The sequence below is a fragment of the Trachurus trachurus genome (assembly GCF_905171665.1).
Source record: "Trachurus trachurus genome assembly, chromosome: 1".
Classification (NCBI taxonomy): Eukaryota; Metazoa; Chordata; class Actinopteri; order Carangiformes; family Carangidae; genus Trachurus; species Trachurus trachurus.
This window is the reverse complement of record NC_139891.1, coordinates 27,467,082-27,487,114: the sequence shown is the minus strand read 5'-3', so window position 1 is coordinate 27,487,114 and position 20,033 is coordinate 27,467,082. Positions and strand designations below refer to the sequence as shown.

The 20,033-nt window shown below is 39.7% G+C and overlaps 1 protein-coding gene across 31 annotated transcripts in view; it reads left to right on the top strand.

Moving 5' to 3' along the window:
- Positions 1 to 20,033, top strand: part of LOC310993105 (perforin-1-like) — a 113,424-nt gene extending 93,391 nt beyond the window's left edge. For 9 of the 31 annotated variants that reach the window (XM_083981402.1, XM_083981375.1, XM_083981401.1 and 6 more), the window contains 13 exons: positions 4,153 to 4,284; positions 4,473 to 4,533; positions 11,344 to 11,427; positions 12,332 to 12,392; positions 16,320 to 16,594; positions 16,688 to 16,767; positions 17,119 to 17,164; positions 17,390 to 17,526; positions 17,613 to 17,751; positions 17,850 to 17,930; positions 18,027 to 18,520; positions 18,620 to 18,713; positions 19,391 to 20,033. In XM_083981402.1, the coding sequence (XP_083837528.1) occupies positions 16,322 to 16,594; positions 16,688 to 16,767; positions 17,119 to 17,164; positions 17,390 to 17,526; positions 17,613 to 17,751; positions 17,850 to 17,930; positions 18,027 to 18,520; positions 18,620 to 18,713; positions 19,391 to 19,606 (1,560 nt within the window). In that variant the 5' untranslated portion in view covers positions 4,153 to 4,284; positions 4,473 to 4,533; positions 11,344 to 11,427; positions 12,332 to 12,392; positions 16,320 to 16,321 and the 3' untranslated portion in view covers positions 19,607 to 20,033. The other 22 variants (XM_083981393.1, XM_083981394.1, XM_083981398.1 and 19 more) reach the window with 13 other exon arrangements.

Here is a 20,033-nt window from a genome sequence, read left to right as displayed (position 1 = left end):
CCTATACTGTAGAATGAATGCTATTTATACTTATTATGACAATTTTGGAATTGTATTTAATTGATAAGGTTACAGTGCGATTCTAGTTGTTAAGTAAGTCAATTATTGTAGTTGATTTGTTCATAATGTGGAAAAGTAAAATTGAAAATCTCAGTAGCAGACCAACATACAACTACACCTTTCCTACACCCAAACAAACTTCCAAACCCAAGCAACAACAATCAAAACTCTTCAGATTTCGGGTAAAATCGTCTTCCACTACTTCTTCTTCTTCTAACAGATAGGCCTACAATCTGAAAACACGTTGGACAACCAAATCAGACCAGAGGTCAGTCTTTACTGACTCCCTGCACCTACAGTATGTCTATGTGGTCTGGCCTCCCAACATCTGGGCGTCTGGTGGACCAGGAGTCCAAATTTGAACACCCTTTGCCACAGGAACACTCTGACTGAACCCAAGGTAGAATAAGCAAAAGTAAAACCTGATATAAACTATTTTGTGAACTGCCAGGCAAGTTTTCAGGCTATGGTTTGTTTTACTGATCCTTCCTAAGTATATGTTGTATATGCACTCCTTTGTGTCCAGGAGAGCCAAGACCACCAACTGGCTAGGGAGGTTGTGGGTATGAGACCAACCCTGAATTTCATCTTGTTTGAAATCTCTATGATAAAGTTTGCTCATTGTACTCGATAGATATCTGGGATTTATTACATATAAACATCATGTAGGTTAGAGATTGGGAAGATAGAGAGTTCAGGATGCACATCATAATCACGTGTCAGTTTTCCTATAAATCAACAAGGAGACTGGTTTTAGCTGTTTACTCCAAATTGCCTGGTGTCCAGTTCATCTCTGATTTAGTTAAAGTTGAGAAGGGTCCTTATTACTCTTAAATATCAATTGGGTTGTTGGATCATGGGTAAAGTAAGAAAGGAGTCAGTTTTAGGTCCATAACTCTGTGCGTGTGCTCACTAGTCATAACTTTAATGGTACGTGAAAGTGTGGTGTGGTTTGGAGCTCTGTAAAGTAAACCCTTCTCTTCACACCGACTGCTCCTTCTCCTCCGCCTGCAGGTGTCGCTGTTGAACCTTTTTAAGTCGATGTCCTCCAGGGGCAGGGTCTCCTTCCATTGACTCTTTTTCATGCTAATCTCTGATTGGCTAAGACATGTAAAATGACATGCCAAGGGAGGATGCCCTCCCTGACCAATCAACAACCAGAATACAAGATGTACATCAGGTCCAGGTTGGTCCAGTTCCCAAATAAGCCCTTGGTTACTGTTGCTATGTCTGTAGAGCTTGCACTCCCAGCCATGCTCCTAGCATAAGAAATAAGGAGGGGTTTTTTTAGCAATAGGGACGTGACCCGCTCAGCATCGGTTCAACGACACGACCAGACTCTGTACAGAGTAGCAACAAGGACTGTTAATTCCCCCATCCATCAACCCACGAAGACTTACGTCATCTAAGGTCATCTAATAAGATGAAACTACAAGTTTTGGGCGATTGTGATCTGTAGCCTATACAGCTCTCGCCGCTGTTTTTCTTTTTTCTTTTTTTCGCTGCTGTTTTTCAGTCACTGAAAACAGTCCCTGTCTGGAGAATCACTCGCTTAAAAGCCGAGGTAAAAGCTTTAAAAGTATAGGAATGCATTTAAATTGAGTGGACCACTTTGCTTTGTTAATAATTCCAGATTTTCATGTTTTTTGTTTACCCTTTTTAAATTAGAGGGTGTTCCCATTGTGATGTTTACAGGTGCTGAACACTGGCCTGCTTTTTTCTCTCTTTTTTTTTACATCTCACATCCTTGATAAATGCTGTCTGAAAACAGCAGGATTGAATAAAATGATGTTGTTTTTAAGAAATCTTGTCAAAACTTGACACATGTGTCTGCTGCCCACTCCTAAACCTGGATATGCTAAGTTGTTTCTGGAGGATGGAAACTGGGTATCACCTATTACTTCTCATGTTACGTACAGATCAGCAGCTCCCTCAAACTTTCTGCCATCTCAGTGAAATTCCATCACAGCCCTTTAAAAAGGTTTCATCTGTACTTAGAATATGTGTCTCATACATGGCAGTGCCATAGCCAATGGTATTGGCAGATGCTGATTCTGCTGTTTACACCATGTCTATCCGCTTGATTATAATCCAAGATGTAACAGAAGCATGTTGCGCTGTATAGTGTTGCTGTGGTCTAAATTTGAAGTGACAGATTGACTCGGGGAACCCCGCTCTAGGGCCACGGGGCAAACTGTCCCTGCCTGTCCCATTTCTCCACACTTGGCAGAGTGCGCTTGGTTACACACAGACTTTGGTGACATTTTGCTGGTGGAACGTGCATTTGCATAAAGTGTGATCGAGTGTGTGTACATATTGGGACAAGCCCATTGTTATACTGCGTGTTTCTTCTTCAATGTCGGCCATTTTCTTTATACTAATCAGGGCCACGGGGCTAAGGTACTGAGGCACTGGCCCCTACAGCTATGAAATAGCTGCAGAGGCCATGTCTTCTTCTTTTTATTTTTCATCTTCCGACCTGTATGTTGTTCACATCATACAGGGTGCACCACACCACACTACTCCTGTTTCCGATTACGTCAACCGGACTGGTAATAATTCAATTCAGTAATTTAAAAATATTATAAACCTTGAACTGACATTTGACTTATCTTCTCTAGTCTGTCTCGTTGTCAATGGACAGCGGTTGGTGTGCTGCAGCCCATGGAGGCTCTGGTACAGTGTGTTCATCTGGAAGAAAAAGTCATATTGACCGCACAAAACATTTTTTGACACTTACTGATATACCAGAACTAAACTAGGTCAAAATTCAACTTCACAGTGACATCATAATGTTGTGCAAAAAGATTGGCAGAGTAAGAAGTTGTGACCATATTTCATGCACCTTATTTGACAGATGCCTACAACCAGAGGGTGGGGTGGGGGGGGGGGGGGGGGGCAACCGTTCCGACATCCCACCTGTCCGACATAGGCCTCTAATTGTCTAAATGGCAACACTTAATTTTCTATCAAATGTCCCATCATTCAGACAATTCTTGCCTCCTATGGTCGGAATGACTGTATTTTTTTCTTTTTTTAAACCTTTTTTTCCCCCAAAAGAGTTTGCACTGGTTGGGCTTAGGCAATAATGAAAGGAGTTGGTTAAGTTTAGTAAAAAGACCAGGTAGAGGCTAGACAGGCCAGATAAATATAGAGTTCAGAGAGTCCAGGGATCACCTGTTGAGTAAAGCACATTTCCTAATATTGAAAGCCTTGTCGGAATGGTGGGACAATGGCATGTCGGAATGGTGGGATGTCGGAATGACAGCATGCAACCCAGAGGGTGATAATTCAGGTTACAAACATTCACACACCAAGTAAGATACAACCTCCTGTAGCCATTTGCCATGTAGTTGTAATTTATTTAATATCGAAACTTAATCCTGCAAAGCCAGCTATGGATGGACTGACACGGATGGAGGAGATGGAGTGAGTGTTTCACACATGCAGAAAACCTGGCACATAAACAGATGTGATTGTCGCTACCCGATCCGCGACGCTACCGGATCCGTGACAGCCACGTACGGCAACTCCACTTGGACAAACTTAGTTGAATTGACTTAGGATCACTGCCCTATGTGCGTCGCCACAGACGGTTTATCTTTTTATTTATTTTTTTAAATACTTTATTAGTAATGTAAATTGAGGGTTGGTTGTGGTGGTCTGGATCTTGATGCTCAGAAAACAGGAACACAGGCGACTTTTAATGTTTACTGTCCTCTTTTCTCGCCGGCCTCATCACCATGACAACCACAAACAATCACAACTACCACAACACTCACTGAATAAACGAGTCTGCCGCGGCTGTCTTATGACGGACCTACGCGGTTTTTATTTTATTTTATTTTGTTTTTTAATCATTTTCACAGTACCGTATTTTAAATTCACAGAACTTAAAGCATGTACGCAAATCGGGCAGTGCCCAAATGAAGTTTGTCCAAGTGGAGTTGCCGTAGGCAGCTGTCCAAGATGGCGGCCGGTCTGCGCATGCGCAGACCAGTTTTGTCACGGATCCGGTAGCGTCGCAGATCGGGTAGCGACAGTGTAAAACCACTCTAAAATCTGTCATTAAAGTGCAGTTGTAATTATTAGGGAGAAATTCTGAGGTGATGCAGGAAAAGAAGAAGTACAAGAGTGCTGGATGTCTTATACTGAAGATTATCATCTAACTCTACAGTTATGTCTGGAAACCGCCAGAGAGTGAGATTTAAGACGCAAAATGAGGTAACCTGGCCTTGGCATGTTCCTGAGAGAGAATTTGGGGCCATTTTTCTAACAGAAAGACATCTGCGTCTGAGCTCTCAACTATAAACATAGAGGTTTTGACCTTTAACCACACAAAATACATACAATAGGGAAGTGAAATTCTTCCCTTACAGTAATCAGCCATGTTGGATGTCTTGTGATTTCAGGCTGGAGGGCAGGAGGATGGCTGACGGAGGAGTGGAGCTGGACCGGACCCAGGAAGATCAAGTCCCGCTCATTTGTCATAAATCTTTCCACTTCATTTTCTACACCTACACAAGTCAGCCGTGGTATTTCAAGCCTGCAGGTCATCATTTTATTGTTCTTAAGCTTGCACAAAGAGTTTCTGAGATCTCAAATTGAAATTATTGCCAAAATGCGAATTATTTATGATACCTATTGAAAATTAAAAACGTATGTATCTGTCTAGCCCACATAAATATGTTTATGTATGTATGCATATATTATAGAGATATATTTAAAACTATATAAATATTTTTAAAATGTATGATAAATGAATAAGAACAACAGTATGTTATATTCCAAAATTAGATATTTTTTAATATTCAGTATTTGAACATTAGGGGAGAGTGGGGTAAAGTGAGACACTTTTTACATTTGCTCCCCTCTAAGTGAGCTAAAATGATTTATCAGTAAAAATTTACACATTTCCCATTAATTCAGGATGTTTCCTAGCAATGGAAATTATCAGAATGTATTCAGGATGAAGGACAGTGAAAATATGATAGTTTAAAAAAAAAAGTGGTCTCACTCTCGAGTCTCACTTTACCCCAGCTCAGGGGTAAACTGAGACAAACCAGAGAAATCAATGGGGTAAACTGATCCACTTACTTTTTCCACTCTGAAACTACCATAACAACACAATAGTTAGAATCCTGACAGCTAGCTTGACAACCACACTTTCCAGAACTAATGTCGGACTGGTAACAGAATCATGGGGATTGGTCAATTAAAGGAGTATTATCGCAAATCCAAATCCTTAATTCGGCCACTAGATGGAGCCAGGCGGAGCTTATCAGATATAAACAAGTGGGCAGCTGTCAGAGAGAGAGAGCAGCCTCGTTTAGTCCCCCCCCCCCGCCCCCCCTCCTTCTCCCTCCCCCCTCCTCCTCCCTCACCAGGCTGAATGAACGTGCAATCGCGGGAAAAAGAAAACTCGCTAGTGGAAGTGGCAGCTCTACGTCGCGCACAACCACAACAAGACAACAACAGCAACTGAAACGTCCTCCTCCTTAATAACGCTGAGAGGACAGCTGAAGAAAGACACAGGGACGTGGAGACAAAGTGTTCTACCAGCGATTCAGTGACTGTAAGCAGCCTAACACACTGCTCCATTACAACACGTTCTCACCCCCAGTGCGTCACATGCCTGACTCAATAGGTGCCCGTTTTTCGTCAGGTTTTGACGCGCTGGGCTTTCAGTTGATTCCAATGCAGTCCCCTTCGCGGCGATATGTGACGCTCAGAGCAAGTGATCCAGCGGAGCCGGCTGCGGCACTGAAAGACGCTGTGAGCAGAGGAAAACTTTTTTTTTTTTTTTTTTAACTTTTCCTTAAATCTTTATTGAACCTGATGCTGCTGTGTCTGACGTAGCTTTCGGCAAGGACGTCCTTTCGGTTATTTATTTATTTATTTATTTATTTATTTATTTATTTATTTAGTGATCATGGTGTTTGGTGCAGAATAATCAATCAATAAATAAATAAATTACGTCCTTGTCGGAAGCTGCGTCAGACCAGGAGGGGGGGTTGTGGATTCTACAGGTGAAGACCACTTCCGCGTTCAAAAAGCTGCTCTGTTTAATCAATATTCTGAAGAAAGATCTGATTATTAGCCATAATGCTGTAACCATCCAAGGAAGACTGTGTAACAATATTATGTGCTTCTGCTGAGTCCAAAAGCCCTGTGTAATATCAACTTTATTTTATGTCATATCACAGAGAAGCACTACATTACCCATAATCCTCATATTTATCAGCGACGTGTCTGATTGGTTGAGCTTGCTGTTACCAGCAAATGAAAAAATAAAACAAATTGAGCTTATATTATTTTCTTAGTAACTAAAAGGTCTTAACATCTTTTTTGTTTTCAACATTGAATAAAAAAAGGGTGCTATATTGTTAAAATTCAACAATAAAGTGCATAAAAGTTGGCTTGACTTCTTTCTTTTTTTCTTTTTATTCATAATTTTCACCAGCATCTTTCTGGTCCACATCACATCACATTTATTGTAATTTTTAATTCAATGAGTGACATTTTATTTTTTATCTGAAAAACATTATTATGAATTCAAGGGTCAGAGGTCACTGATTAGTGTTAAATTTAACCTTTTTGACCCTGTTTCCTTGAATAAATCACTAAGACTTTGATGCGGGAAGCTGAGATTTTGATTTGATTTTGTTCAGAGCACTAGGGACAAAGTTTCTGTAGAATTTCAGACCTGTCGGACGTCCAGAAGGGTCACAGCTGACCGTCCAGGCTCGTTTCTCGGCCTTCAAAGCCTAGATTTAGAAGCCTTTTGTCTAATAACGTCTACATCCTTGGGGTTATAAGGCTGAAAGTTTCATGTATTTGTCCGGGGGCCTAAGGCCATCCACCATGTGCAATTTCAAACCCGTGCGACCTTCACAAGTGTCAAAGGTCGCTGATCTGTGACCTTTTTGACCCCGTTTCCTTGAATAAAACACCAAGACTTTGATGCAGGAAGATGAGCTTTTAATATGTGGTCCAGAATGTCTAGTAGATTGTGTGTGCAAAAGATTCAGAGCTCTGTGACATTCAGAAGGGTCACAAATAGCCAAAAAGCAATGCTCCTTTCTCTGACCTCATATTAAAGGAGAAATGCAATTCTTTAATAGCTTCCAGATGCTTTGGCCTATCAGGCTGAATTTTTAGCTAAAGGAGCTGGTGTACGATCAGGAAGTAGGGGAGCTGTGGCTAAAGCCAATTGGTAAGTGTCAAAGGTCACAGGGGTCAAACATCAAAGTGAATCCAGCCATTCCTGCTTTTTCTCAACAAAACATACACGCTTTAAGTTATCATCATGAAATATTAATAGGTTGTATATCAGAGAGTCCTCTATCAGAATATTTTGGTCCCGTTGCTCTAGGGGCCCCAGGGGGCCCCGGGGGGCCACTTGGCTTTCCCATGCTCCCACAGAGTTGGGTGTCGGGGTAATGGATAAGGGCCTCACCATGAGTCCACAGACCAAGTTTCAAGTGATTTGGTCGGTTTCTATGGAAACGGCGGCCTCAAGGATACAGAGGAATGCGACTGTTTGAAGCCCCGCCTCTCGAAAAGTAATGGCTCAATCAGGACCAAACACACATCTACGCGTTCGTCTTGGGCCCCCGAACCATATATTACGAAATCAGAACTGTACGACTTTTGGAAATGTGTTTTGTCTATTTCGGCTTTTCTGACTAAGAGGGTCTCTCACGCTTTAAGTCTGACAGACTCTGAGTCAGAAAAGCCGAAATAGACAAAACACATTTCCAAAAGTCTTACAGTTCTGATTTCGTAATATATGGTTCGGGGGCCCAAGACGAACGCGTAGATGTGTGTTTGGTCCTGATTGAGCCATTACTTTTCGAGAGGCGGGGCTTCAAACAGTCGCATTCCTCTGTATCCTTGAGGCCGCCGTTTCCATAGAAACCGACCAAATCACTTGAAACTTGGTCTGTGGACTCATGGTGAGGCCCTTATCCATTACCCCGACACCCAACTCTGTGGGAGCATGGGAAAGCCAAGTGGCCCCCCGGGGCCCCCTGGGGCCCCTAGAGCAACGGGACCAAAATATTCTGATAGAGGACTCTCTGATATACAACCTATTAATATTTCATGATGATAACTTAAAGCGTGTATGTTTTGTTGAGAAAAAGCAGGAATGGCTGGATTCACTTTGATGTTTGACCCCTGTGACCTTTGACACTTACCAATTGGCTTTAGCCACAGCTCCCCTACTTCCTGATCGTACACCAGCTCCTTTAGCTAAAAATTCAGCCTGATAGGCCAAAGCATCTGGAAGCTATTAAAGAATTGCATTTCTCCTTTAATATGAGGTCAGAGAAAGGAGCATTGCTTTTTGGCTATTTGTGACCCTTCTGAATGTCACAGAGCTCTGAATCTTTGCACACACAATCTACTAGACATTCTGGACAACCTATCAAAATCTCAGCTTCCCGCATCAAAGTCTTGGTGTTTTATTCAAGGAAACGGGGTCAAAAAGGTCACAGATCAGCGACCTTTGACACTTGTGAAGGTCGCACGGGTTTGAAATTGCACATGGTGGATGGCCTTAGGCCCCCGGACAAATACATGAAACTTTCAGCCTTATAACCCCAAGGATGTAGACGTTATTAGACAAAAGGCTTCTAAATCTAGGCTTTGAAGGCCGAGAAACGAGCCTGGACGGTCAGCTGTGACCCTTCGGGACGTCCGACAGGTCTGAAATTCTACAGAAACTTTGTCCCTAGTGCTCTGAACAAAATCAAATCAAAATCTCAGCTTCCCGCATCAAAGTCTTAGTGATTTATTCAAGGAAACAGGGTCAAAAAGGTTAAATTTAACACTAATCAGTGACCTCTGACCCTTGAATTCATAATAATGTTTTTCAGATAAAAAATAAAATGTCACTCATTGAATTAAAAATTACAATAAATGTGATGTGATGTGGACCAGAAAGATGCTGGTGAAAATTATGAATAAAAAGAAAAAAAGAAAGAAGTCAAGCCAACTTTTATGCACTTTATTGTTGAATTTTAACAATATAGCACCCTTTTTTTATTCAATGTTGAAAACAAAAAAGATGTTAAGACCTTTTAGTTACTAAGAAAATAATATAAGCTCAATTTGTTTTATTTTTTCATTTGCTGGTAACAGCAAGCTCAACCAATCAGACACGTCGCTGATAAATATGAGGATTATGGGTAATGTAGTGCTTCTCTGTGATATGACATAAAATAAAGTTGATATTACACAGGGCTTTTGGACTCAGCAGAAGCACATAATATTGTTACACAGTCTTCCTTGGATGGTTACAGCATTATGGCTAATAATCAGATCTTTCTTCAGAATATTGATTAAACAGAGCAGCTTTTTGAACGCGGAAGTGGTCTTCACCTGTAGAATCCACAACCCCCCCCCCCTCCTGGTCTGACGCAGCTTCCGACAAGGACGTAATTTATTTATTTATTGATTGATTATTCTGCACCAAACACCATGATCACTAAATAAATAAATAAATAAATACATAACCGAAAGGACGTCCTTGCCGAAAGCTACGTCAGACACAGCAGCATCAGGTTCAATAAAGATTTAAGGAAAAGTTTAAAAAAAAAAAAAAAAAAAGTTTTCCTCTGCTCACAGCGTCTTTCAGTGCCGCAGCCGGCTCCGCTGGATCACTTGCTCTGAGCGTCACATATCGCCGCGAAGGGGATTGCATTGGAATCAACTGAAAGCCCAGCGCGTCAAAACCTGACGAAAAACGGGCACCTATTGAGTCAGGCATGTGACGATGAGGGACAGTGACCGTTCGTCAGGCTGTTGACGCACTGGGGGTGAGAACGTGTTGTCCATTACTACTGTTGCATATTTGTCCGGTTCGGGGGTCGGATTTGCGAGTTCCGAGTGCATTTTAACGCAGCAAGCGCCGGGCCGGCTTGGATCATAACAAAGACAAATGCTGCATTTGCCCCACGGACACTATACTGTTGGCGATATTTTTTTATCAAAAGTCCTCTTGTGTGTGTTGGGAGCCGACAAAGTGGAATGTGACTAAAATTGAATGTAACCAATATTAAGCGAGCTGACTGAAGAGCACATCATAACAAAGCAGTGTGGCTATACAGTAGATCATGTTTGATCACGCGAGATTTCTGGCTTGGGGGACGAGATTCTAGTGTAAATCTTTGTGTGTGGTGTGCTCACAGTGTCTCACTCATGGATTGGATTTATTATAATACATCCATGGTCTCACTTTACCCCGCAGCATTTGTCTCACTTTACCCCAACACCCCCTTTTTAGAAAAAACAACCTCTCTTAGAAATTCAGGCTAATTTTCAGCCAGCATCATCACATGGTTTTATGTGTTGGTAGTTCATCATCATGTATCATATAAGTTTTTCTACCTGGATCAATTTGCTTTGGCACAACAGTTGATTAAGTTGACAGCAAGAAAATTTACTTTTACATGCAAAAATCATATTTTTGTGGAAAAAAACATGCTTTCCACAGCATCATGGGGTCCTCTCCTTCATGACCATGGGGAAATGGAAGGGGCTTGAAAACATAATGGTCAGATGACCAAAAATGTGTTCCGTTTTCTAGATACAGGGGGTGTCTCACATTACCCGGTGTCTCACATTACCCCACTCTCCCCTACACATTGAAATTTTCCTTTGAATTTAATATGTGTCATAAACATGTACCTTCATATTTGCAGAGGAATGTGAACATATATCCTCTTATTGCTGACATGGCAACATCACCTTTTGACATGACAGGGGCCTATACTGTATATCATATAGTACATTTCCTGATGGGCCCTGTCCTCTTCCACGCATTTTAACTGATCAAATAATCTAATGCTTTGACATTTTTATTTTAAACTATTGTCTATAAGTCTATAAATCATAAGCTTGGTCTCTGCTCAGTATGTAGTGATAGTCACAACATACCACCAGTTTTATTGGACAGTCTGCACCTTCTTTATGGGCAGCAGCTGCTCCTATTTGGCAGCAGGTCCTTCCTCTCCAGGAGTGAGACTGACAGTCTAAAAGCTCTTATAAAACGGTGCTATAGCTGTGGTCATTTGTTCATTCATTACAAGGTGTTGTAGCTGTATACTGTTTCGAAAATTGCTCATAGCTTTAATATGTGCAGAATCTGACATGTCTAATTTTGGCACCACCCAGTGGTCGTCTCAAAGAATACACAACCACTGAATCTTTCAGAGAAAGAACTTCAAACTGCTTCTTTTTATATACTGTATGAAATGTTGTAAATGTTCCTTCCAGACTCTCAAAGAACCTCATCAGCGACCAATTAGGAGACAAACTACTGGAGGCAATGGTCACATGTAGTCATCTGGAGGAGCTCTAGTAAGGACAATAATTATCACTTTTTTTTGTATCTATGTAGCTCATTCATGTAAATATTATTTGGGAAAACCAAACACTTGATAAGGTGCAGTGTTTTGCTTTCTGTCAATTCACCTGAGCTTGTACAAATGGCCATAAACATCTTTTTATCCTTCAAGTTTGTCATTTACATTTAAAGTTCAAAGTTCAAAGTTATCTTTATTGTCCCAGTTGGGAAATTGATTTGCAGCCAGGATGTCCAAAATACATAAAAACATACAATACCAATAAATACACATAAAACACACACACAGAGCAATCAACCTCTGTTAGGAAAAACAGCACATAAAGCAACACATAACAACACATAGAACACTAATAGTGGGCAGAGTAATTCATTTCCAAGTGCATACAGAGACAAAGTGCATTCAAGTGCATTCAAACGAGGTAAGATAAAACAGACTGTGTGGTCAAGACAGCTGTCAATTATCTCACTTATGACATTAGACAGAGTGATCCTGAGGTTTGTGTCATTTATGTGTCGTTATGTCTTTTGCAGTATTTCAGAGAACAGTATTGGACACGAGGGGTCGGTGTTGTCCACCTTTTGCAGCAAGCAGCACATCTCTCTGGCATAGTGTCAGTTCCTGAGAACTTTCACACTGATGTTATCCCATTATGCCTTCTGCTACTCAAGGCAGCCAAAGGTTTTCTTTTGAATGAATAATAGATCTGTCCAGTTTATTTTCCAGCTCGCCCCAAATTTGCTCGATGGGGTTGAGGTCCAGACTTTGTAAATAATTTGGCTTCTTCTGTGAAGGAACGTGATTGTGTGACACAGGAGCTTGTTTTTTGTAAGGAAAATTATCTAAATCTTCTTATGATGTGTAAGTGTTATAATAATTTTGGCCACCACTATATGTAGATGAGGACCTGAGGACCATGGTCTTTACCCGGCTGGAAACTGAAATTCACCACCTTAAAAGGTTTATGTTACTGTCATTTGGGGATTTACTGTAATTATTTTTAAGGTACTAACTCCTCAACGCTGTTGGTCTGACAGCTTGTTGTGGAGTAAGTCTGCCCCCATGTGGTCAAAACAACACCAACAGTGTTCTACACTGCAGAATGACAATAGTTGAGTGATGCTGAGGCAAACAAGCTCCTCGTCCATTACTGGAGGTTTAATATTTTAACAAATATATCTGTCTTGTGAATGAAGTCAAATTATCACCAAAGTCATTGGAGTTCATCTTCTGAGGACTATGCATCTCTGTACACAACTTCAGAGACATCCATCTGGTTGTGATTGAGCTGTATGAGTCTGGACTAAAGTGATAAAGGCTACACCTCTTACTCTGACTTATCTAAAAACATTAAAATAAAATTAAAACTTGTGTAACCGTTAGGGTTAGAGCATTAGGGTTAGGAACACATCACAGGGTTAGGGTCAGGTGCTGAAAGATCATAGTTCATGTCATTGCATTGTCATTACGTAAGGCATTATTGCATTGGCTGAATGCATGCCAGTCTACTACAGAGAGTGGCAGCTGAAAATAAAGGTGAGACCATAACAATAGGGGAGCAGGAGGGAGGAGAGTGACAGGAAGAGACTCAGGTAATGGGAGGATGGAGTTGAAAAGAAGAGCATCATGGCTGGAGTCAAAGAGATGCTGTGAAATGTTTCAGACAAAGAGCAGGAAAGTGATTATCATTCCAGCTTTAATGTAATTATTTATAAAGTTATGTACTGCAATGGCTTTTGGGTAAACAGACCTTCTTATTTTTCATCATCCTGCCCTGAAATGAATCTGTTACTTTACAATTACAGAGTTCACTTCTTTTTGTTATTTTAGTTTACACTTTCCTCTCTGAGTCTGTATTCGCCCATTTCCCCTATTCATTCACATTTAATGTTTGATGATATATTATAGAAAATGTTCTGTTTCTGGCACATCTGGCCTTTCAGTCCAGTATATGGCAAACTATCCCGGTATTTGAGGCCACAGTTGCTTAAACATTTAGAAATGTTGAAAAAGTCTACAATGTCAATTCTCAGCCACACTTGTTACATAGGAAAAAGTCAAAAATACCAATTGGACAGTGCATACATTTAAAAAATATATAAGTAAATATAATTCTACGAATGAATAAAACGACTTCAGTAGAAATCTCAGCACACAACTAAACCCTGTAATTATTTTGTCTGATGACTCACAGATGACTTAGTGTCATTCTTGTTACACTTAATCAGTCCATTGTTGAACTATTTTTATTTTGCATGCAGCTTATGTAACTACAACATGTTGTTACGTCCAAATATTTCCTGAAGGTTGCATTGACTGGTAACATAAGAAAACAAACATTAAAAAAAAAAAAAATTATAAAAAATGAAATTAAAAAGAGTGTGGTAAGTCAACTTTAACTTATTTACAAATCTGATTCATGTATAACTTATACTTTCACTTTTCAGCTTTCATGTCAAGTTTGATACTGTCATTTTTACACTTATCAGTATTTACCACTTTGAAACCTTCCAACGGCTTTAACCTCACACTAATTGACTTTTTGATGTTTAGTACAAGTTAATGTTGCAAGCAAAGCCTGTAAATGTCTGATGCACAAGAAAGTAGTTTTTTTAACTGCAAAAATATAAAATATGTTGTAGTTGATGTGAAGGCCTGGTGCTTCATGAATGTTGAATTAGCAAAGTTCCCTTTTTATTAAGCAAAAGCCCGTTCTTCTGTTGCTTCATGAAGTAGCTTCTCGTATGATACACAATATGTGTACATCTAATGAAAACATTGTTTTCTGGCTTATTATCAGGAAATTCCATTACTAATTATTGGTAATCAAGGATACCGATGACTAAAATTTACTTTAGCTATTACTTGTGATGTGAAGCCAGTCAGCTTGTTTAAAAAAATGTTTTTGTTTTTTTACAGTTTCCATTTTCCACGTTCATGTACTTCTTAAAAAAAAAAAAACTTAAAAAAAAAATTAGAAAAAGAGTTATCATATTTTTTTTAATAAATTAAGTTTCAAACTCTGAGTGCAGATGTTGCAAATCAAAATTCAAATAAAATTTTTTGAATGTGCCAAGAGTGTTTGGTGGTGGAGATAGGAGCTTGAAAAACAAACAAATATACAATTGCAATAAAAAAAAATGTTGCCATACAAGTTTATCAAAAGAGATTTAATGGTTGACAGACAAACATTATTTTTGTTGCCCAGTCCATGAAGAACAAAAAATGTAGCTCGCTTTGTTTTTGTTTTTTGGTACTCACGGCGTGTGCAGTAATTCAAGTTCAGCTACTCCTCCAGTGACCCATCACACGTATAAAAGTGCTGCTACCTGCAGATTCAACGATGTCACCACATCCTCGGCGGACACACTCTCCTCTCGCCGTAGGAGGATCAGAGAGACTCTGCTGAGGCCTGAATAGGTAATCTAATCTTGTTTTCATAAATTATGCTTCTTTATTCAATTTCACATAATAAAATGCTTGGTTTGGATAGGAGTCTGTCTTGAATGATTTGTTTCTTCATTCTGAAATTTCTGCCACAGTTTATATATATTTCCATAAGTTTTTTGGTTTGTTTGTTTTTTGTATTGTATTGATCATTTAGGGATGTTTGTTTTTTCCCAGTTTAACAATGTTATTGACCTGTTATACTCTTTTTTTTGTCATTTTTTAAAATTAAAATACAAGAATATCACAATCATCACAACTTTTACATTTTTCCTATAAGTGTATTATAGCTTTACAGTATAACAGGTTTTTGTTGTTGTGACATCTACTAAGTGAATCCTAACTAATGCCCAACAGCTGTGGCTACAATCCAAATGTAAATACACTCAATAGAGTAATCTTATCTATTTTTCTTTTTTTAGGGGGGTGGGTTAGTTAAAGTAGATTTATACGTTTAATTTAGCTTTTTATTATTATATTTTAAATGTTTTTTTCTTTCTTACATTACCAGTCAGTGCAACCTTAAATATTTGGACTACATGTTAAGCTGCATGTCAAATAAAAACAGATCAACAATGGACTGATGAAGTGTAACAATGTGTCAAACCTGTGTGTCTCAAAAGAAATGAAAGTGGCAGTACACTAATGTCATCTATGAGTCATCAGGCAAAACAATTACAGGGTTTAGCTGTGTGCTAAGATTTCTACCACAGTCAATGCAACCTTCAGGTGGATCAGAAGGAAATATTTGGACATAACAATATGTTGTAGTTACAAAAGCTGCATGCAAAATAAAAATAGTTAAACAATGGACTGATTAAGTTTAACAAGAATGAACATGTAAAACCTGTGTGTCTCAAAAGAAATGAAAGTGGCATTATGTAGTCATCTGTGCGTCATCAGACAAAATAATTACAGGGTGTAGCTGTGTGCTGAGATTTCTACTGAAGTTGTTTTATTCATTCGTAGAATATTGGTGAATTATATTTACTTATATTTTTTATTTGTAGTATACACTGTCCAATTAGGGATTTTTGACTATTTCCTATGTAACAAGTGTGGCTGAGAATTGACATTGTAGACTTTTTCAACAGTTCTAAATTTTTAAGTAACTGTGGCTTCGACTCCAGGATCATTGCTTATAACAATATGGAGGACAAACCTTTATTAAACATGTAAATTAATAGGCGGATGGGCAAATACAGACACAGACTACTTTCTTCCAGGGCGTCACAGTGAGAAGAAAGTGTAAACTAGAATATCAAAAAGAAGTGAACAATTCAGAGCAGGATGATAAAAAAAACTGCATTTTCAAATATCAAAAAGTCTGTTTACCCAAGAGCCATTACAGTCCATAACTTTATAAATAATTACTTAAAACCTAAATGATAATGACTCTCCTGCTCTTTGTCTGAAACATTTCAGTCTCTTTGACTCCAGCCATGATGCTCTCCTTTTTGACTCCATCCTGCCTTCACCTGAGTGTCCTCCTCTTCCTGTCACTCCACTCCCTCGTCCTCTCCTGTGAGAGCCCACTCCAAACCGACTGTAAGTCCGCTCCCTTTGTGCCGGGTCACGACCTGGTGGGGGAGGGATTCGATGTGGTGACCCTGCGAAGGAAAGGAGCCTACACAGTCGATATGAATACTTACGTCACCTCAAATTGCTCCTGTGTTCTCCGTCGCAACCCTCTTCAAGGCAACGTGCATCAGAAAGTAAATCACATCGGGCAAATGGCACAAAAATATATGCAATATATTACTTAGTATGTAGCCTAACCCCTGTTATGGTCTCACCTTTATTTTCAGCTGCCACTCTCTGTAGTAGACTGGCGTGCATTCAGCCGATGCAGTAAACGTCTCCATGGCAGCATGCACAGCTCCACCAGGTATTCTGTCATATTGAATCATTTAAGCATTTTTATTGTGTAGTTTTTTTGTAGATTGGTGGTAGTGGGGGCAGTAGTGGGTACAGGGTGTTAAAATTAGCCCCCCATACCAGATTTAACATTTTGATGCTCCACAAAGTCAAAGCTGAATTCATTATTCATATTTTAAGTTCAAAGGTTTTCCCCTTTTTTTGTCATTTCAACCATTCGCTGAAGCTTTGATCTTATAACTATTGATTGACATAACTATAGTCTCATGTTTTTATGTTGAAAAAATCTTTTAATGAAATGATATCACACATATGTTTTGTATGGTATGTTGACTGTATATATCATATTTTATGTCCACAGCTCACTACTTCTGAAACACACTAATGAGGAAAGCAGTGACTGGAATGTATGGAAACACTTTCATTCATATCATTGAAATGATTCTGATTTCTGTATATTAATTACGTATGTTGTAAATAGGTTCTGTGTAATCTGAGGTTCTGTGTAATGTTTACTCTTTGAAGCACCACAGAACTGAGGGAATAGTAATCTAACAATTGTCCAGATATTTCAGTTCAACTGTGGTTGTGAAAAGACGTTTTATCATGTTGTTTTCCTCATGTTTCATCAGGTCGGAATAGACGTGAAGAAGCATGGCGGTCTCGACGTGGGAGGAACACGTTCCTCTGCTTATTACTTTGCTTCGGCCAGGAGCAAACAAGACCGCTACACCTTCAGCACTCACAGAGCTACCTGTATCCATTACAGGTAGGGTGTGAAGACCTCCACCTATAACAACGTATTTATTGTCTAACTTTTGCACAGGTCATTCATTATCCTGTCTTTTTGCATAGTTACCGTGTGTCAGACAGACCTCCCCTCAGCTATGAGTTCAGCAGAGACTTGACAAACCTGCCCAGTTCCTACAACCAGTCAACCAGGGCCCAGTACAGACGGATCATACAGACCTACGGCACACACTACATCCGCCAGGTTAAAACACACACACACACACAATAATTTTAATATCTTGACTTCTTGACTAATGACTTCACAAGAATAATGATTCAATTTTGTGTGTGTACCTTTAGGTTTATCTTGGCGGACGATTCAGACGAGTCACAGCGACACGTACCTGTTTGTCAACACTGAATGGCTTTTCTTCCTCTAAGGTATATTATATATATTATATGTCTAATCAAGCATTTAAACACTGTTCACACACTCTGTACCGAAAATAACATCTAAATTCCTTTCCTGTCATCTAGGTGCACAACTGCTTGTCACTGGGGCTCAACATTGGCCTGAGGAAGTTCGGCCTGTCCGCTTACATTAAGTCCTGCAACAAAGTTCTAGATTCCTCCACCTCATCCAACTCATTCGGCTCCAGTCTCTACCAGCATTACACTGAGGTGGTGGGAGGCAAAGGTTGGACCGGGGAGTTTGCACTCACAGGTAAGACCTCAGTGGGCTACCAAAACTGGCTGAAGACCCTCAGAGATCACCCTGATGTTGTTAAGTACTCCCTGAGACCACTGTATGAGCTGGTGCCAGATTCAACAAAACAACAAGGACTAAAGTCTGCCATAGAGCAGTACTTAAAAGACCACGCCATCAAGAGCTCAACCACACAGCCGTCCTGTGGCAGGAGTGACCCCAACCTGGACTCCAGCTGCTGCCCTAAAGAGGCCTCAAAAGGCAAACTGGTGGTGACCATCGTCCAAGCCTGGGGTCTGAAAGGAGATTGGGGCAAAGATGAAGGGTGTGTAGAGAACAAGTCAAGATACAGAGAGGAGGTACAGTGAATGTGATGCATCAAACACAAATACTAACACAGGCATTTTTTTTTTCCATTTCACAGATATGTTGAGATGCGGTATGGCTCCATCTACCGCAAGACAGATAGGATCAGTTCAGACAAACCTCGCTGGAATGCACGTTACGATCTGGGCCAGGTGAAAATATTTTATGTTTATTTTACGTGCTAGCTTGTAACTGGCAGTGGCTAACACTGTATTAATGGTTGTGCCATTGTAAACTCTTGCTGACAAGGCTTCAGATTTATTTTGGCCTCATTCTGGCAAATTGATGGGATGGTTTTTGGTAATATTTATAGGATTTTATAGGTTCAGTGCATTTCCAAGGTGGAAATACACAGTAATGGCGTTGATTGATTATCTCCCTCATCATATGTATGTAGACATATTAACAAGATCAATCACATTAATATGCCTACATTGGGTTTCACTGAATTCAAAGAATCACCCAAGTATTTCTTTGTGATGCTTAAAACAAAACAAAAAAAACAAACTCTTTCCACCTTCTGTATTATAATTGAATTTGTGATCCTCTTTTAACATTATTGCCAGACAGACATGCCCCTCTTGTGGTATGATCTGATCAATAACCCTAGCCCATATTGGTGATATGTAAAGGACATGGTGCAAGTGAACAGGTGGAAACAAACTAAAACCATTCATTAAAACTTGTTTAACACTCCTTTTTTGTGTGTTTGAAAAACACAAGCGCTATATAAAAAAAAAATACAAAAGGTTGGCTAGACTGACTGTGGGGTATATAAAGTTTGTTTTGGCTCACCCCCACATTTTCTGCCTTGCTTTTTTAAATGTAGGTGGACACGCACTTAACACTGTCTGTCAAAGTCTGGGATCATGACCCGGGGAACAGAGACGACCTCCTGATTTCATGCACAATACCTGTGAAGCAGGGGTCACACAAAAGGACCTGCAGCTCTGGCAAAGGCAGTTGTGAGATCCTTGTTGCTCTGACTTGTGCTAGTCATCTGACTGGAGACAGGTGTGACCAGTACAAACCATCTCCACAGTGAGGAGTGTTTTCTGAGTGACATCCTCCATGGCTTCTCTTTGACTTAATCTGGTGTGAATCAGATCTGCTAACACTTTTAAAAAAATGCAATAAACCCAATAATCATGCAGGTTGTACGTATAAGGTCATGCTATATTAAAATTTTGGTACTAACGATTTACTTGTGTAGCTTGAGTCCATACTCAGCATCCTGTGTGGTTCTCAATTTAAGTTCAGTTGTAGAAGATTATGAAGGAATGTTTGAATTAGCAAGAGATAGTAGTCATGTTTACTGGGTGGTGGGGCCAGATTGAACCTTGTTATATAAAAATGCTGTTGATTATTTTTCTGAATTCATGTATCACTCATGTAACTCTTAAATACTTCTGCTGAAAACTGTGTACTATTTCAGTTATTATTGTATGTTTTCTTTCTGAGCCAATAAAGAC